The sequence below is a fragment of the Trachurus japonicus genome, chromosome 13 (assembly GCF_045865225.1).
Source record: "Trachurus japonicus isolate A0001 chromosome 13, Traja_1.0".
NCBI classification, from domain to species: Eukaryota; Metazoa; Chordata; class Actinopteri; order Carangiformes; family Carangidae; genus Trachurus; species Trachurus japonicus.
In genome coordinates this window covers 37,138,787-37,156,918 of record NC_140919.1, presented here as the reverse complement: position 1 = coordinate 37,156,918, position 18,132 = coordinate 37,138,787, and the positions used below count along the sequence as shown (strand labels likewise).

The window sequence follows — 18,132 nt, the reverse complement described above, 5'->3', positions numbered from 1 at the left end:
ACATCCTGGTGCAGTCACATGACTCTCTGTGAATCTCTCTATCCATGACAACATTTCCAAGATGGTGGCCAGCAGAGTTGGCACATTTCACAGAGGTCGCTACTTTTAAAAAGCTTGCCTTCTGTCAATAAAATAAGCCACCACCCATTTCACAATGCAAATCCTTTTATAACATGTCCCTTGTTGTATTTAACCTGTTCTGACCTCATTTTTTGAAGAAACTCATATAAAACAACTTAAGGAAATATTGCTGTGACATATACGTCACATCGGGCCTTAGTCTTAAAAAAGTCAGGAAAAATACCATGTGACGCCTATGTCACAATCAGAAAAATGGGAAAGAACTGCTCAATTAAATTAGGTGATTCAGGTATTTTGAATTAATATACTCTATGTTGTTCAATTTAAAACATAATTTAAAAATGTTAACATAAAAATAATGTCAAATTCAATCAATATTTAATAAAATGATATATCAGTCCGGAAATTGAACCACAGATTTAGCAGAGACACTCTTCTCAGTAAATGAACAAGATTTTAGTATCCCATGCTGGTCCCATATTAATGTAATTATGCTTTTTTGCTGTATTTTCTGTAACAAAATAGGATACAGTGTTCAGGATGTACTGACGACCATCAGACGTGCAATAGATGTTGTATACAGAACAACAAATACAGCAAAGAAGAATGAGAGTTTACATAAGAAAATATTAGGAAACAAATAAGAAAAGTTAACTCAGTCAAACAGTCATGAACCAGGTTTGAGACAAGGGTTCTGGACTGCTGTACTGATGGGAGAGAGGGTCCCATTTGGTGCATTGTGAGAGAAGGACGATTTACCCAGCTCAGTTCTGACGAATGGAATATGACCCAACAATCAGTTCTGTGAGTGGGTACCAATGTTTTGTGATTTCATAGTTAACAGAGATGATAAATAAGGAGACAATAACTGTGACAGGGCTTTAAAAATGGATAAAAACCAATGCTGTTTTCCCCTTACTGTCAGAAATGACCAGCCGACATTTTGATAAAGAGTGCCGTGATGAGTATTATATGAATCATTGGAAATGAAATGTAAGGCTGAGTGGTAAACAGCATTCAGGGGAATCAAAGTGGAACTAGCAGCTCTTCCATAGATGTCATCTCCATACTCTAAAACAGAGAAAAAATAGTGTCTCCATTTTTTTTCCTGTTGTGAGTAGGAAAACGGTGCTTATTTCTGTACAGAAAGCCAAGTATTGTTCTTAGTTTAGCAATGAGGGTGGTGATATGGTGCTTAAAATTAAGACAACTGTCCATCCAGATGCCAAGGTATTTGTAGTTGGAAAGAAAATTGTGGTTGCACAGCTTTTAAGGCTTCAGTAACTGGTTAAAGCCTTCAATATGAGGCAATATTCGCATTTCTATAGTGTTTGCCCTTTTTTGTTGTGAAACTTGTCTTAAAAAGGTGTTAATAGTAACCAGCAAATTTGTAATTTTGATATATGTTATGGAAATGCAAATAAAAGGTCAAATTTGTGTTACAGAGCAAAAGAAAATGTTAAGCCCATTTATTTTCAAGTGAAAATTTAAGATACCAAAAACGCCCGATGTGACATATATGCAACATTCCAGATCTCTGACAATAGGTGGCGCTATTTCAAAAAAAACTTCAAAAATGTGTTCCATGCATTCCACTTGGTCTGTGTTTCACCCCACTTAATTTTCCTTCAAGGATAAATGGGTCTGGGTTCTTATGGGTTAAACAGCACTTTCAACTTACAAGTTTTCCAAAGAAAACACCAAAATAAACATTTGGCACCATTTACCCTGTAAAAATGATTTATGATATAATATACAAGCGTTTTATGAACTCATGCTCCACTCAGCAGGAAAACAAGATAAGTCTTAATTGCCATCTGTGTAGATGTTTGAAGCTGTTAACAGCTCTTTGCTGTGGAAAATGATTTTTGCTCTGCCAACTACTGCAGAACTAAGACAGTTGATTGACAATATCAACATTTTTTAAGGCATTTTTCTGTCATGGTATAGTTCCTGTTTTATTTTGAAGTTTCAGTCTTGTCTTCCTGTGCTCGCCCTCATGTGATTACCTCATGTGTCCCACCTGTGTTGATTTCCCCACCTGTGCCTTATTTCTCCTCGTGTATTTAACCTCCGTGTTTTCACTCATCTCGTCTGTGTTGTTACCGTGTCCCTGACTTTTTTCTGCATATGTCCTGTTGTCTATGCCCTGTGCCCTGTTCTCCTGCCTTTTCCTGAGTTCTTCTGTGAGTTCAATGAAGTTTTTTTTTTTTGTTTCAGCATTTCCATGCTGTGTCTGCAATTGGTTCTGGTTTCCCTGTCAACCCTGACATTTTTCAAGCAAAACGTGAAACATTTCTCATGGTCATTCTCGCAGTTGGGAGGTTTTTCTGCCTTTCTTTATCTTAAATCGTGGAAAACTAAATTTATGCTCACTACTCAGACAAAATAACTGATTTACTTATCAGAGATTGATTTTGTTTCAGTCCTTAAAGCAGAAGTAAGCGGAATATTTGTGTTAATATAAGTCTTAAATAGTTCTATCTTCCGACAGCAATCACTTACATAGAGTGTTTGGTCTGAAACACGGGTCTGTCAGTCACTCTGCTCTGCTGTAAGCCGAGGAGAAAACTTTCCTTGTATCCTACATCCTTTATCCAATGAGGAGAGAGAACGGCATAAAGGGGCGGTCCTCTCTGTGTGTGCAGCCAAGGGATGCGCGTGAATGTGGTGACGTAGGGACGAGGGCGGGGACTGCTAACTCCATCGGCTGACAGGAAGTTAGCCAAAACCACCGGATCGCTTACTTCTGCTTTAAATATATGTACATCAAATACTATGTCTCTCTGCCTCTTTCCCCCTTTTATTTATTTTTATTTATTTTATTTATTTAAAAAGGACAGTGTGCAGTGACATTAATTATTGAGAAAAATAAATAGATGGCTGCACCAGATTTAGCGGAGCCGCTAATTTCCATCTGTAGTCCTCTGGGGAAATGGGGTAACATGGGGTACTTAAATAAATATAACAAGGATTTTGACAGACAAACGATTGCGACAAACATGGCAATTAGAAATACTACGTAAGTACATAACAACATGACAGTTTGAAAGCCTACCTGAAGTGCGCTAAGATGTTTCTAAGTAATTAAATGAGTAGAGTATTCAAGTGAAATAAATAAGTAATCATCAAGTGCATGAGTTTTACATAAAGTGCAGAATATTCAAGTACATTTATACTTTTGATATTTCTGTTGGCCTTTCTCTCCCTGTCTTTCGTTTCCACTGCCATGATCCGTTTTCTACACATCCTGCCATTTCTTCACATGCCTCTCACCCCGTGTTACATTCAACCCTATATCTACAACATAATTGTGTTAGCGGTGCATTGGTGCTGTCACTATCCTTCATGGTCAGCGGGTTACAGAGTGTGGCGCTGCGTATATATTCCACAGGGGAATAAGGGGTAAAGGGCTTGGGATGGAGAGAGGCAAAAGCGGTGACAGAACATCTCTTTTCTCTGCCTGTGATCTGTCATTAAAGTTCAATTGGAGCTTTATGACATTTTCTCACCCACTCCTGCACTGCCGAACACTGGCTGACCAGCCGCTGCTGCCTGCGCACATGCCCAGGGCTGACAAGTTTGTGTATGAACATCCACAACACCATGTAATCTATATAATCATATCCATCTGCCAATTATTTGCTAATAAGCCAAATTGGAAGTAAGCATCTACTATTTAGTCTAAAAGGTCAGTCATCTCATCTCAGCCCCTGTGTGAGTTATCTCAGCTGCAGACATTTGGATTCTTGCCTGAAATTGATTATCATCAATGGGTGGAAAGACGTTTTATTATCACATTCTAAGTCGTTATTTAACCTTTCATAGTCTGGCAGTTTGTACATTTTGTATTTAGTTGTGTTTGAATGGCATTGCTTTGATGATTACCCTATAAAAGGTCAGAAAGATGTTAAGTGCGGCAGAGATCAGAGAGAGATGAAAGAATGAGAGAGGAAAGAAGGACAAGTTGAACTAAGGAGAAAGAGACTTAGGATCAAGCCTATCATTCACGTTTGATTAAAAATACATATATGTATGACTTTTTTTTCCTCAGGAGAAGGGAATCTAAACAGTGTTAAAACATTAAATCAAATCAAATCAAATAGCCAACAACATGCAACGAGATCTGCTGTGCCATCAAAGATCACACATGCAGTATGCACACACAGGAAAGAAGTTATAGTAAAAAAGTACAGTCATACAGTTAGTAAAAATCAATATAGAAGCCTATAAAAATATATATATTGCACGTTGACGTTAAAAAAGTGCCGTGTTTAAGTGCAGTAGTGCAAGGTTATTTTGAATGGTTGCTGTGGTTAAAGGGATAGTTCACCCAAAATTCAAATTTCACTCCTTATCTACTCACCCTCATGTTGACTAAGAGCTGTGAGAATTTTCAGAGTCCTCTGTCCCATCTCTGAGTTACGGGGGGGTCCGCGCAGCAGTATTATAATATAATGGTTGTGAATGGATACCAACTTTCTTCGTCCAAAAAGACACACCAAAAAACATCCAAATACCTCCAAACTGCTCGTATGTAATGTCCCTCTTGTATTGAAGCCCCGACATGAAAAATTGTTCCGCCGGTGATTTGCACTGACACAGGAAGAGCAGTGAACTGAGACACTGGGAGCTTCCGCTACAAACAAGCTTAAAATATAGACTTATTTAATTTTTTTTTTAACAATTTCTCATGTCGGGGCTTCAATACAAGAGGGACATTACAGACGAGCTGTGTGGAGGTATTTGGATGTTTTTTGGTGTGTCTTTTTGGACGAAGAAAGTTATCCATTCACAACCATTATATGGACAAATACTGCTGCGCGGACCCCCACCCCGTAACTCAGAGAAGGCACGGAGGACTCTGAAAATTCTCACAGCTCTTAGTCGACATGAGGGTGAGTAGATAAGGAGTGAAATTTGAATTTTGGGTGAACTATCCCTTTAATGAGTCTGATGGCCCAGGGGTGAAAACTGTTTTTATGTCTGCTTGTGCGTGATTTGAGGTTTCTGATCTCCTGCCAGAAGGCAGCGGGAGGTGGCAATGTCATTCAGGGTGGGCAGAGTGCGGTCGATGGTTTTCCCTGCCATATTTATCACCCTCTGCAGGGTGTTTTTTTGTTTGCAGCTGAGCAGCCACAATACCACAGGGAGATGCACTCTGTGGCAGCAGACTCAGCACACTGTCGATGGTGGAGCGGTAGAAGGTGACCAGGAGGCCGTTCCTCCTCAACAGTGTCAGAAAGAGCATTCGCTGCTGGGCCTTCTTCACTGCTGTGGTGTTGGCTGTCCAGGTGAAGACCTCTGTGGTCTGCTCTCCCAGGAATTTGAAGGTGGAGACCCTCTCCTTCTGACTGGGGGTCAGCTCTGCTCTGTGTCTTCTGAAATCAATAACCACCTCCTTGTTTTTTTTCAGTGTTATGAGACAGGTTGTTGTCTGTGCACCATCCCGTCAGCCTCTGGATCTCCTTCCTGTACGTAGAGGAGGGGGCTGAGGGTGTGGGTGGAGGAGCAAAAGGGCCCCATTTTCACAGTTTGTGAGGAAGTCACTTATCCAGAATCCAAAAAGCACTCTGACATAATTACCTGGGAGCTCGAGATGGGACAGAGCAGTGTGTAAAGCTGTGGTAATGGCGTCCTCAGTTGATCTGTTTGCCCTGTACGAAAACTGATGGGGATCAAAGGAGGGGGATGGGGGCTTTGATGTGGTCGGCTACCAGTCTCTCAAAGCATTTCATGACTATGGACATCAGTGCAATCGGTCTATAGTCATTGGGGCTGTTGACAGATGATTTCATGGGAATGGTATGATGATGGTAGCGGATTTCAAACAGGAGGGTACGATGGCTTGTGACAGGGACTGGTTGAAGATCTTGGTAAAGACCCCTGAGAGCTGGACTGCACAGACCTCTCCCAAGTACTCCATCAGGTCCTGGGGCTTTGCTGTTAAAACATCAAACAAGTGTCAAGTTGCTCGGATGAATGAATGTTAAGGAAGTAAAGTGAGATGGAGAGAGAGAGACAAAGGTAACTGAGTCCATGTTGTGTGGGCCTGAAGATGCTGTAGTGAAACTGAAGTCTGGAGGAAGCAGAGAGGAGGCGAGTGAATGACAGACAGAGAAAACGGAAGATGATTAAAGGGGGAGGACACTGAGGCGGATTGTTATGCAAAGGAAGAATTGTTGCACATGCACACACGTTGACTCGGAGCAGCTGTGGTGGCACGTACTGCTTCATCTCCGCTCCCACCCACATCCCTCTTTGTGAATCTGCTGAACCCTGCTCTCCTCGGGTTGGGCTGATAAAACCATCTTGTTCACCTTGACCAGATCTTGTCTCCCACTGGAACTAGACATGTGTTATTTGCACAAAACCAAATAAAAAATCTCACATAGAAAAAGCCACCGGTAAAATAACTGGTGGAATATAACAAGGGAAGAAGCGTAGATCATAGCTGCCTACAAAAGATGTGCTGATGGACCCAAAAGTGCCAAGAGGCCGTTCATGTTTGCCCCGTAAAGAAGAGCAATTCAATCTGTGTTTAATTGCCTGCAGTGGAGAGACCCAAAGTAAAAGGGAATTAGCAGTTAGTTCACCAGTTGAAAACCAAAGGCTGAAATTCACACTAAGGCCTTGAAGCAGAGATTGAGACTTGTTGATTTTCTTTGAGGACTGTTCAGGCGTTGTCAGCGACGAAGAGAGAGTAGAATAATGTGACGGAAGTGAATGAGATTTACATTTGGGTGGTTTGTCTTTAGGCTCAATCTATCACTTCCTGTGTCCTCTCGTCACCCACACTGTTCCCTGGTAGTGTAATTATCCTGTCTCGATAGCCCTACGCTGCCTCCTCCTCTGCCGTCAGCAGGTCATTCAGTCTGACAGTCATTCAGTCAGCTGACCAGCGGAGCAATCAGTCAGCGCAGTCTGTGTGTTGGTTTGTGATTTTGCTGTGTTGCTTTTGCCGTTTTTCTCCGACTACGACAATATGTCAGAAGATTAAGTCTTGCCAGTTACATAATCACCCTGTGGTTACAGAAATATTATTATTCTGGTGATCTATATATTCAGTTGAACCCCTGCAGAACCAATATTCCTAAGAAGACTGTGTTCATGCTTAAAATGTCAGTGAAAATTAATTTTCCAGATTTAGCTGCCAGCTGTTTCCCGTGTAGTAATGTAGATAATGTCGTTGTGTAGGTGGTGAAGGTCCTCAGGGAGCAGGTGAAGGCATGTCCGTGGCTGTTATAAGTGGGGTTGTGTATGTATGTCATGTGTATCTATTTTTGGGTAGACCTGTTTGAGTCTTAAAGGTGTTCAGAGAAGAAAATTGAATCTGAGCCCACTGGGTATTAATATAAGTGTAATCACTCATCTATCAGACGATGTAGCCCAAACTTTATGCAAAATTCTATTTTCAAATAAATCCATTCCAGGGTAAAAGTGGGGTAGTTTTTTTCCGCATTGGATAATGCAGGCCTGCAAATTATGCATCACAATAGTAAGAGTAAGGACTTTGGGGCGGCAGTGGCTCAGGAGGTAGAGGGTTGGTGGTTTCGAATCCCGCTCTCTCCCAGTCTCTGCCATAGTGTCCTTGGGCAAGACACCTACCCACCTTGCCTCGTGTGAATGCATAAGAATGATCATGGTGGTGGTCGGAGGGGCCGTTTGGCGCACATTGGCAGCCACACTTCCGTCAGTCTGCCTCAGGGCATGTAGTATGAATGAATAATGGTTACTGTATGCGCTTTGGGTATCGGGTATAAGCGCTATGTAAATGTAAACCATTATTATTATTACTTTTCAAAAAGTGAGCTGGTCTGTCTTGGTTTTCTGAATAGTTGTGTCATTTATTCCTATAGACTATAGTGGTATTTCAACATACAGATAGGAAAGATATTTGCTTAGAGAGACTATAACCGACATACAGTAATACCACAATGCCACTAACGTTATTCTCATCTTAATGGATTGGTTCACCCAAATTACAAAGGATTTTTTTCTCATATTGTTCAAAGTTTAACTGAATCGTGGTGAGATAAAGCTAGAGGCGAAGAAGTGAGAAATATGTTTCTTTGTCATTTTAGTGAACTGGGCCTTAAAATTAGGTTTAGCTGCCTAAGTCACTGGATGGTTTGGGATCAAAGAGATGGGAAGGTAATGATAATGTTGATAAACTGTAGCACTATCACACTTTACCCTGTGTTATTAAGTTGGATCTATCAACGCCTTCAGAAGTAGACATGAGAGTGTCTGTGTATATAAATGACGTTGTTGATACGCACACCATTTTTTGGTAATAATAGTAATTACTGGAAATATGAACTCTGCATAGCAAGGGTTAGGGGCTAAAGAATGGTGCGTGCGTGTGTGCGTGCGTGCGTGCGTGTGTGTGTGTGGCTACTCAACCTCTAACTCTGAATCGGAAACATCACTTGGTGAATATCTCCTCAGCAGATTTATATGTGAGCAGCAAGTTTTTGCAATTGGAGTAAAAAAACAATTGTTTGTATCTTTGCATTTGTCTACATTAGGAAAACATAGCTAGATAATCCAATGTTAAAATGTGTGTGTATAAAAGCGAGCATGCATCCATAATGAATGTTACAAGGATATGTTATGATAATAAATCTGGTTATGCTCTCAGTATTCCTCAGTGCAGCTGACACAGATTTTTATGAGTCATTTCTAATGGGACTGCAGGAAGCTGCTTAAATTGACTGTAATACAGAGATGTGGGAAACAAGTCTGCTTTAATATGGAAATACAAAAGGACAATAAAGCACTGCCCACATGGGTTTTCCATCTCTACTTGAACCGTCTCTCTTCCCTCCTGTATTCTCACATGAAAGCATGTATGCATAAGACTTGTGAGTATCCTCCTCTACATTTAACCTGACTGTATAAACATCATCACACACGCTGTGCTCTGTGAGTGCACATCTTATTACAGTTTAACAGTGGCTGTTGTGTCTCCCTGGTTTTCCTCCTCCTTTTTCCCGTGTGGACATCACATCAGTGTGCTCACTTGATGTCTGGTTTGTGTCTTGCTCACTCTTGGACTATATTTCCTCCTCCTCCTCCTGTTTACACTGGTTGTGCAGGCACTGCCTTTTGTCTTTATGGAGCGACTCCCTGCTGGCGTAGTGCCCAGAACAACTCTCTAATCTAATAAACAGCATAATCAGGCCACTACTCCTGCTGGGGTGTTTCACCCGAGTGCTGGCCCCAGAGGCAGAGTGCATGGGGTAATGTGGACCAGCTTGTATGGGCCTTATTCTCCCTGTGTGTGTCCGCTGTAGTATACTATATGTGTGCTGTGCATGTTTGTGTGTCTGGCTCAGAGCAGATGCTGTGTGTGCACAGCTAAGTCCAACACTGCAGGCTGAGTGCAGCAAAGGCCTCTCTCAGCAGCTCAGTGGCTCAGCAGGAGCTTCAGATCTGGACGGGAATTGAAGGTTTGGGGTGAACCACCGACCACTCAAAGTAAGACCAGACCAAGCCCTCCTCTCTCTGCAGGAGATACAGCATCTCTATGTAGAGACTGAACACACTATGAGTGCACTGTGGGCTTATTCTGATTCCCTGTTTGTCTCCATCCTCTATGCTCCTCCACTGCCTCCTGCTGCTGCTGCCTCTTTTCTCTCAGCTTGTAATAGTCTGCATTTCCTTAAATGCACCTCACTGCCACACCCACAACAAACTTTTATTTACTGATAGAAGTTTTGTTCTAAAATTGCACACAAGAAAATGACATCCATTATCTTGGGTATTGTGTCTGTCATATGAGCACATTAAACACTTAATAATAAATAAAAATACTTTCTATAGAGATCAGATTAAATATACAGTAGTTTGAGTGGGTTCACATAATATTAGCGTGATAACAGCGCCACTGTATTTCTCTCACATAGACTTGTGCCAGGTGCCTCGCCAGCTCTCTGAAGTCTGTCCTCCCCCTCTGTGTCGGCACATCACATGCTAACACACCACAGAGTGACCCTGTGTTGGAGAAAACATGAACACGCATGCATTAGCTCGTACCCAACTGTTTTGGTAAACACCAGACACAAATTAATGCAGTTTGCTGTTATTCACAAGCTCCAAAAGACATTTTGTGTCAGAGGACAATTTATCTGATTCCTCTCACAGAAAAAGCTTTTAAAATGGGGAATGGTATTGGCCAAAATATTATTGCGCATATTCATGTTTGAATGCTTTAAAACTGGGTGCCTTTTTGGAATAAGGTGAGGGTTGTGTTATGTCTTTTGCTCTATGTTCAGTTGCACTTTTACAATTGTAGGAAAAGCTCAGGTGTTACTAATAACATTAAAGACAATGCTACTCTTTTCTCAGTAAAGACACCGAGCCAGCACGCACAATACCAGGAGCCTGAAAGTGAAGTTAAATCAAATACAGCCATTATTAATTTTATTATTTCTGTTCATCATATTGTCTGAACAAAGGAAATTACCATTCAGTACTCCTTACTATGTTGCTCTTTCTGTGTCTGTGTGTGTGTGTGTGTGTGTGTGTGTGGAGTCTCCGTATAACATAGATGTACAAGCAGTGCCCTCTGCTAATGTGCCGTAATTTCACCAGCACAGACGTAGGTATCACTTACCAGCTGATCGACCTCTCACTTGTCTGGAGCCTTCATGACAAACAGTTAATGTAAAATAAGCAGCAGCAAATCATATGATGGAGAAGATTCTCCTGCTTCCTGCTTCCTGGTGCCATAGTGCATTCACTGTGTGCACAATCATACTGTAAGTGTCTCTGGCCGACTGCACACTCATATGGATGTCATGAAAAATCTTGATAGGACTCTTGGTGGGTTTTTAAATATTAATTGGACCTAATTGTTGTAAGAGTTATTTTATAAATGTGGAGATGCTCAGGATGTTGTCTTCACAACTTTCTGAAGGAAGTCTGCAGCAAAAGGTCTGTCTGAGCCTTACCTGCCATTTTGAATGTGGCCGCTATGCAGATAAACAACCCAGTGTTATTAATGTGATTTATAGAGCAGTATATGGACCTCCCCTCCATGTAAGGTTGAGCTACAGTACTTGTTGTTAGGAGGTGGAAATGCAGTAGGCCTGTATGAAATCATATTAGGGCTACAAATAGCTGTGAAAGTCCTTATGGTTGGTTAAGGTTATTGAAGGAAATATTTCAGGCAGAAGAAGATGAAAACTACACCCCATCTCCACAGTGCTGATAAGCAAATGGAGCTCATGGGCTGCTAATGGGGAATTGAATTAGTTTGACAGTGGATGAATGAATGAGATGAAGCCACATGAGATCGCTGCTAATGTGGAGTAATGGCTAATATGTGATTAGAAATGAGCACATATTTCAGAATGAATCATTGCCTAGAAACTGAAAACTTTGAGACATTTTAACTTCATAGGATGAACCATCTCAACTGTACAGTTTTATTCTTGGATGCTGGCAGCTTCCCCCTCCTATAAAAACACCATTTAAAGGCCTATTAAGCCGTTTTTGTGACCAAATAAATAACGTTGAACTACTCCCTTTTGAGACGTTAACATGCCTCTCTCTGTATGTACCACATGCTGGTGTATGTGTGTATATGTACTCTGTGTGTGTGTGTGTGTGTGTGTGTGTGTGTGTGTGTGTGTGTGTGTGTGTGTGTGTGTGTGTGTGTGTGTGTATGTGTGTGTGTGTGTGGTAAAAGTCAAGGTTTTCACTGCCTCTAGGTCCTAATTCAATAATAAATTGCTAATCACTCGACCTGTGGGTTTAATTACAAGTGTCGTTAAGTGCTCCTTGTTTCTAATCAGTTGATGGGTGGAGAGGTGGGTAGAGCATTAAACTGTTTCCTTTAACCTTGAACTATGCAACAAAAAAAAGCCTCACGTGTTTGGTAGGGTCTAGTCATGTGTTATTGTGTAAATACTGTATACATTTTCTGTGGATGTTCATGTTTCTTATCGTATGTGTGTTTGTTCAGGGGAAGGAGACTACAGAAGAGGAGGATGAAGTCGCCTTGGGGATGGAGAAAGGCTTCATGGACGAATTCTTTGAACAGGTTTGTTTACCTCACAGTCGTCACTACAGTACTATTCCCAAATCTCACACTAGCAGGTTCATAGTCCAGGTCATTTGCCCCACCACAGTCTGCTTGGGTATCATTCCTCCCACAATGCTGAGTCTAATCCTGTTGGTTTTTCAGAGCACTGTAATCAATCTCATGCCATTTCTCTTCCCTGGGGAGCACTGATATGATTTATAGCTATTGTTGTTGTCACTGGTGTGGCGTAGATCATTATGTATTTTTATTTCATCTCAAAACGACTTTATTGACATTTATTCTCCTTGTCCACATCAGTTATTTCACTTGTTTCCCCCCAGTCTCTCGTCTTGTGTGCGTTACAGATGCTCTACAATACATGCATCAACACTGTGTAAGACTGCATCCGCTCATACAGTCGGAAGTGTATTTGCGCACTTGTGTTGGGAGCACAAACTGAATATCATCATGGCTCTTAGAGGGAGATACAGTATGGGTTTGGGGGGGGTGGGGGCAGTTGCCATCTCCTCCCCAGAGAGATGGGGACCTGCTGTGAATCATCACTCATACAGGGCCAGGCTGACTTTACTCTGTGACATCTTTCTCCATGAGTAAAGTGTCCTCTGTAATGCCTTCTTAATGGGCCTGCTGCATACATCTCCCTCAGTGAATAGGTTAAAGGTAAAGTGCAGCTCAAATAAGAAAAGGGCTGAGGGAGACATGTTACATCTTCTATATAATCCATATTCATCATCATGTATTATGTCCCATCCACTGTCACGCTATATCATTTTATATTTAATGAACCAATGAAACAAACAAACATCCATGTACATCAATCAAAGGGGCTAGATCGTCTGTGACAAGAACCTTGTGTATAGCTCAAGGGAGAAAGACTCAACGATCGTACGTCAACATATGGAAAATACAGACAGAAAACACCAGCAGCAGGAAGCAGCCATTACATATTGTAAATAACCAACAGGCTAGCTATTGAAATACTAAATATAATATTGGGATCTGGCAATGGTTGTTCAGGCAGGCATTTCAAATTCATATGCTCCATACATCTAAAATCATATATGTGTCCACAGCCGCTAATTCAAGCAACAGGGCAGCACTAAATAGACGCTGTGCTCATTCATTTCGCTCAGTGGCGTTTTCAACCACCGCTTGCCTCTCAGCAGTTAAGCTACCTCCACCTCCTCCTGCATTAGCATTTAGATGTCTCCATTCAGCGTGACTTCATGTAAATTTCACTGTTGTGTATCTCACACTCTTCCCGTGGTGTCTGTGAGCATAGAGACAACTCTGTGTCACACTTGTGCAGATATGCTCCAGAGCAGAGACACACTGTGAAACTAATGCATTACATTTTGTAATGTAGAACAAAATGTGTCCTGACCGAACCGTCAAGTGATATACGAATACCATATATGAATACCATGTACGGAAATGTTTTGGCCTTGTCCGGTGATCAACACATTTTCAAGATAGTTATTCTCATAGAGGTTGTTGTGGAAACCAGTCAATGATAGTGGCCACAGTGTCCCCATGTAAAAAGGCTCCTCCAGGCCCCACCATCCCTCCCATGTGTGTTTGATCTGCTTCTCAGTTGGTTGTAAGACTCAGACCAGAAAGCAGCCGAACTAGGTGACCAAAAAATCTGAACTGGTTGCTATTAATGTGAATTAGTTTGATCCTGAGATTTTCCTGAACCCAGTGTTAGATTGTATGTATCAAAGACCTATTTTCTGTGATGAAAATAAGACTTTAAAAAGTACCATTTAATAATGGGAGCTATAATGAAATGTATTGTATTTTTCATAAAAAATCATGATGTGAAAGACAGACGCATGGACAAATAACTGAACTAACTGATTTTTCCTCTAAATCTTACAAACAACCTGCAGGTATCTGCATAATCAGACAATGTAGGCTCTAAAACTGTTTCCCCAAATGTCTTAAAGGGATAGTTCAACATTTTGTCTAATAGTCAATCTAATAGTCATAGCAGTAGGTTCGTTACCTTTAATTGTCGGTGCGAGCTATTTTTAGAACGGCGGAGCAGAGCCGTGAGCTGCTCAGAGCTACGCTATGGAGGCTCATGGATTTCTTGGTTTCCCTCATCAAACTCATCAAATACACGATTCAACAACTCCAAAATGGTCGTGGACATGTTGTGACCTGCACATTCACCACGCTATAAGATAATAACGGAACGTCATGAGACTAGAGTTGTTTTAGAGGTAAATTCATGCAAAACCGCTGATAGGCGTTCCCGTCGGGGCAGTTTTTCAGCAAGCAGTCTCTGCATTTGCCTCTAAAACAACTCCGTCTCATAACGTTCCGTTATTATCTCATAGCGTGGTGAATGTGCAGGTCACAAGCGTTTTGGAGTTGTTGGATTGTGTATTTGATGAGTTTGATGAGGGAAACCAAGGAATCCCATGAAGCTCCGCCGTTCTAAAAATAGCTTGCACTGACAATTAAAGGTAACGAACCTACTGCTATGACTATAGGGATAATGGCAATGGACCAATTTGCCAAAATGTTGAAGTATCCCTTTAAATAATGTATATTCAGAGATGGATTTAGCCACTTGACCTATTGTGCTTCCTTTAATGATATGAAGCATCGTCTAATGTTAAGTGATGTTAATGGTTCTTGCGAGAACAGATTTATGAGCTAAATTCATCCACACTCCACTGAAAATGAGACAAGAACATTGGGCCACACAATGAAAACATGCAGGAAGCAGGTAGGATAAGGTAACATTATTAGGTACGATGGATGTGACGTTATTCAGAATCCATTTAAATCGTCCTCTAGACGGTTGCTGAAGGATTCTCACTACTATTATTCTCAAATCAAACCAAGACTGTGAGCAGTTCTGTGGTGAACAGGGGAGTGAAGCTGAAATACCTGCTGCTCTGTAGTGGAGAACACAGGTAACTGTGGTAACGCAAACAGGAGCAACGTTAATGAGCAGTTCTCTTCAAACTCTCTCCAAGTCTGGAAATAAGTCTGTCTATTCTGTCACTCTGCGTATTATTTCATAGCAGAAACATGTGAATAAGGAGACATTGAACCTCACCTTCTGCTAGAGAGACTCCTGTAACAACGGTATAAAAAGAAGTTGTAGCTGGAGCTTCAAATCAAGAAATCCAGGCAAAACTGAGACTAAACTTTGACATAAACTAAAATGTCTCCGGTTCAAACCAACAAAAATCGAAAACAAATACCAATTTTCATCAGAGGACTTTGACTACAACTAAATACGTGAGCACTGCCTGAACCCTCATTAACAGGCCAGTCCACAGCTTTGTTCTTTCAGTCACGACCTAGAGCTTGTAACCCCTGCTGAAGGTTTGAATAAAGACTGACCGGCTCATCAGGGCTCTGTCTGCCTCTGTGCTCCCTGGATGGTATCACTGCATTAGTGTAGGCAGCAGAGCACCGAAGTTGTGCTTGTATTAGCTGATTGGCATCAGCTGCTTCATTCATGCTTCACCATCAGCGACTCATTCAACAGCTCAGTGGAAACCGGCCGACTTGTGATGTCTAATCGTATTTTACATATAGGCATTCAACCAGCTCCACCACCACAGTTTTATTTTTGTGCTGTCTGTGTTTTATTTCTGTTTGAAGTTACTCATACATCACCTGTTATGGATGCTTTTTAATCTGAGAAAAAAAGAAAAGAGGAGGGAAGAAGCAGTTGACAGACATCAATCATCAGGTTACGCAATGACGCAACCAGTGAGTTTTGGGTGCAAATAATGAGGAAAGCAGGAAAAAAAGAAAACAAAAGGGCACTACGAAAAAACCTATGAGTCAAGTAATAATATAGGAACAAGGAGGCAGAGGGTTCTGCGGATGTTTGTGGGCAGTTTTCAAAGGTAAGCACATGTGTTGTATTGCTACATTCTGTTGTGTAGTCTTACTAAGACAGAATCCACATAGTGGCGATGATGATGAAGTCTTTGTACCTGTTGTATCAGTAGTGACATGAAGCGCTACAGATGGCAGCTATGATGAAGTCTTTGCCTTCTGCTATGCTGTTTAACAGCAGTTACGACATTTGACGTGGGCTGTTTACCTCCACACTCAGTGTAGGAATGAATCTGTTCCATATGTCGTCTGTTGACTTCACAGCTTTAGTAGAAACTTGTGTGTGTGTGTGTGTGTGTGTGTCTACATAATGTCATGCACCGTTGAGGTTGTTCAGTCTTACGTGGTGATGAGCTGTACAAGCTGGTGGATGTTTCAGTAACGCAAGACTGAAATCTGATGTGTCTCTTGGACTGAGTGATAGCATACATACGAGGACAATCATGAGACAAATCTTATTAAATTGTATCCATCATATCTTGAACTAAATTGGATTTCAGAAATTAGATTTAGATTTAGAAATCCAAAATTATGATTTTTGGTCTATTCAAAGCCTTGTGCCATAAAGTTTGTGGTAAACTAGGCTACTGATGATTGTAATTAGGGGTTTCAAATTATCATGTGAATTGCGATTCATACAGTCATGTTTAGCGTGTTATGTTTTTCAATGATTTGAAGCCTGCGGAGCTAGTTCAGGCAGACAACTCAAGCTGCGCCCATTCTGATCAGCTGATCAGTCACATGCCCTCCTCCTCCAAATAGGGCGGGCTATTTAAACCCCCCAGTTTACCTGCTCATCCCTGGCTATGCTGCTGCTGGTGCTGCCGCTGCTATTTCCTGCTCTGCTGCCTTGCTGCTGCTGCTGCTGCTGCTGCTGCTGCTGCTGCTGCTGCTGCTGCCCATGAGGTTTTGCAAACCCACCTCCTCCACAGCATCCACCTGTGGGCTCTGTCTCTATGATCCCCTGCAGGGGGTCTGCTTCATTCCCTGTAATGTCTGGCAAACCAGATCATTCAGGGAACGAATAACTGAGACAGAGCCTGACACCAAACCTGCTGCAGCCATGCTCAAGGATACCTGTGCTGTGCTTCAGCTTGCCATGCTTACAATCAATCCTGCTGCAACCATGCTCAAGAATATGCTAACTATGCTGTGCTTCAGCTTGCAACGCTTATACTCAATAAATTATTTGTTCTCATTTCAGAGTTGTCTGACTGAAATCGTGTTAATCTAATTTTTAATCTCTAATTTCCACCGGGTCCGTCAGTGCTGTGGTCACCACAGCTGATCGCCGCCACTCTTATAAATGAGAGCATTTCCACCGGGCACCGCCATGTGACACTATCAACCCGCAGCATTTCGATTTTTGACAGAGCCGTTGCTAAATCAATTACACCAGAAAGGAAATCCGACACTGAATCAACGTATCCGCCCCCATTCAAAATAAAACACAATGGCAGGACGCAGTTGATATAGATAATCACAACTCCACATCAACATTAGCCTACGTCAGGGTCTCGGGCATTCGGTACCATGGACGACGAGAGATTAATTATGGAAGTTGAAAAACGTTTTATTTTATTTTTATTTTCTAATTATTTGGAGAACACAGCAATATTCCCCCCCTGGTGGTCGAAACTAAAGGTTGCAGGCAGCACTTGGGACTAATAGCTACAGTGGAATGTAAATGGCAAGGACTGCATCTGTTCAAGTCAAACAATAAATTACTTTATAAAGCCACTTTTTTTTGTCATGTATCAATCTATTGTTCAGCCACAATAATGTAATGAATTTAAATGAAAATACCTCAAGTTGAGGGCTTTTCTCAGCAATTTTTAGGTGAGATTAAAAAAGAGATTAATTATATCAATTAATTACTGATCATAATTAATTCATCTCACATTTTTTCATCTCTTGACAGCACTAATTGTAATAAAGAAGTGTAAATTAAATAGCACTTTAGAATAAGCTACTTTACAGACAGCAACCCGCAGGCAAATAAAAAAAGAGTCATTCATTAAGTCAATAAAAACGTGTTATTATACATTTGTTACACTGTAATATGCATATAGCAGCATTACATTTGTTATACTTTTCTAACATTGTGTAGCAATGCCCCTAAA

General features: G+C 41.3%; 1 protein-coding gene across 6 annotated transcripts in view; it reads left to right on the top strand.

Annotated features, from left to right (window-relative positions):
- Nucleotides 1-18,132, top strand: part of stx1a (syntaxin 1A (brain)) — a 61,101-nt gene that overhangs the window by 5,657 nt on the left and 37,312 nt on the right. For all 6 annotated transcript variants that reach the window (XR_015037498.1, XM_085796376.1, XM_085796375.1 and 3 more), the window contains exon 2: nucleotides 12,056-12,133. Coding sequence is in view for 5 of the 6 variants with exons in the window: in XM_085796376.1 (XP_085652502.1) it covers nucleotides 12,056-12,133 (78 nt within the window). In the remaining variant the exon portion in view is untranslated. The remainder of the gene's footprint in view (nucleotides 1-12,055; nucleotides 12,134-18,132) is intronic.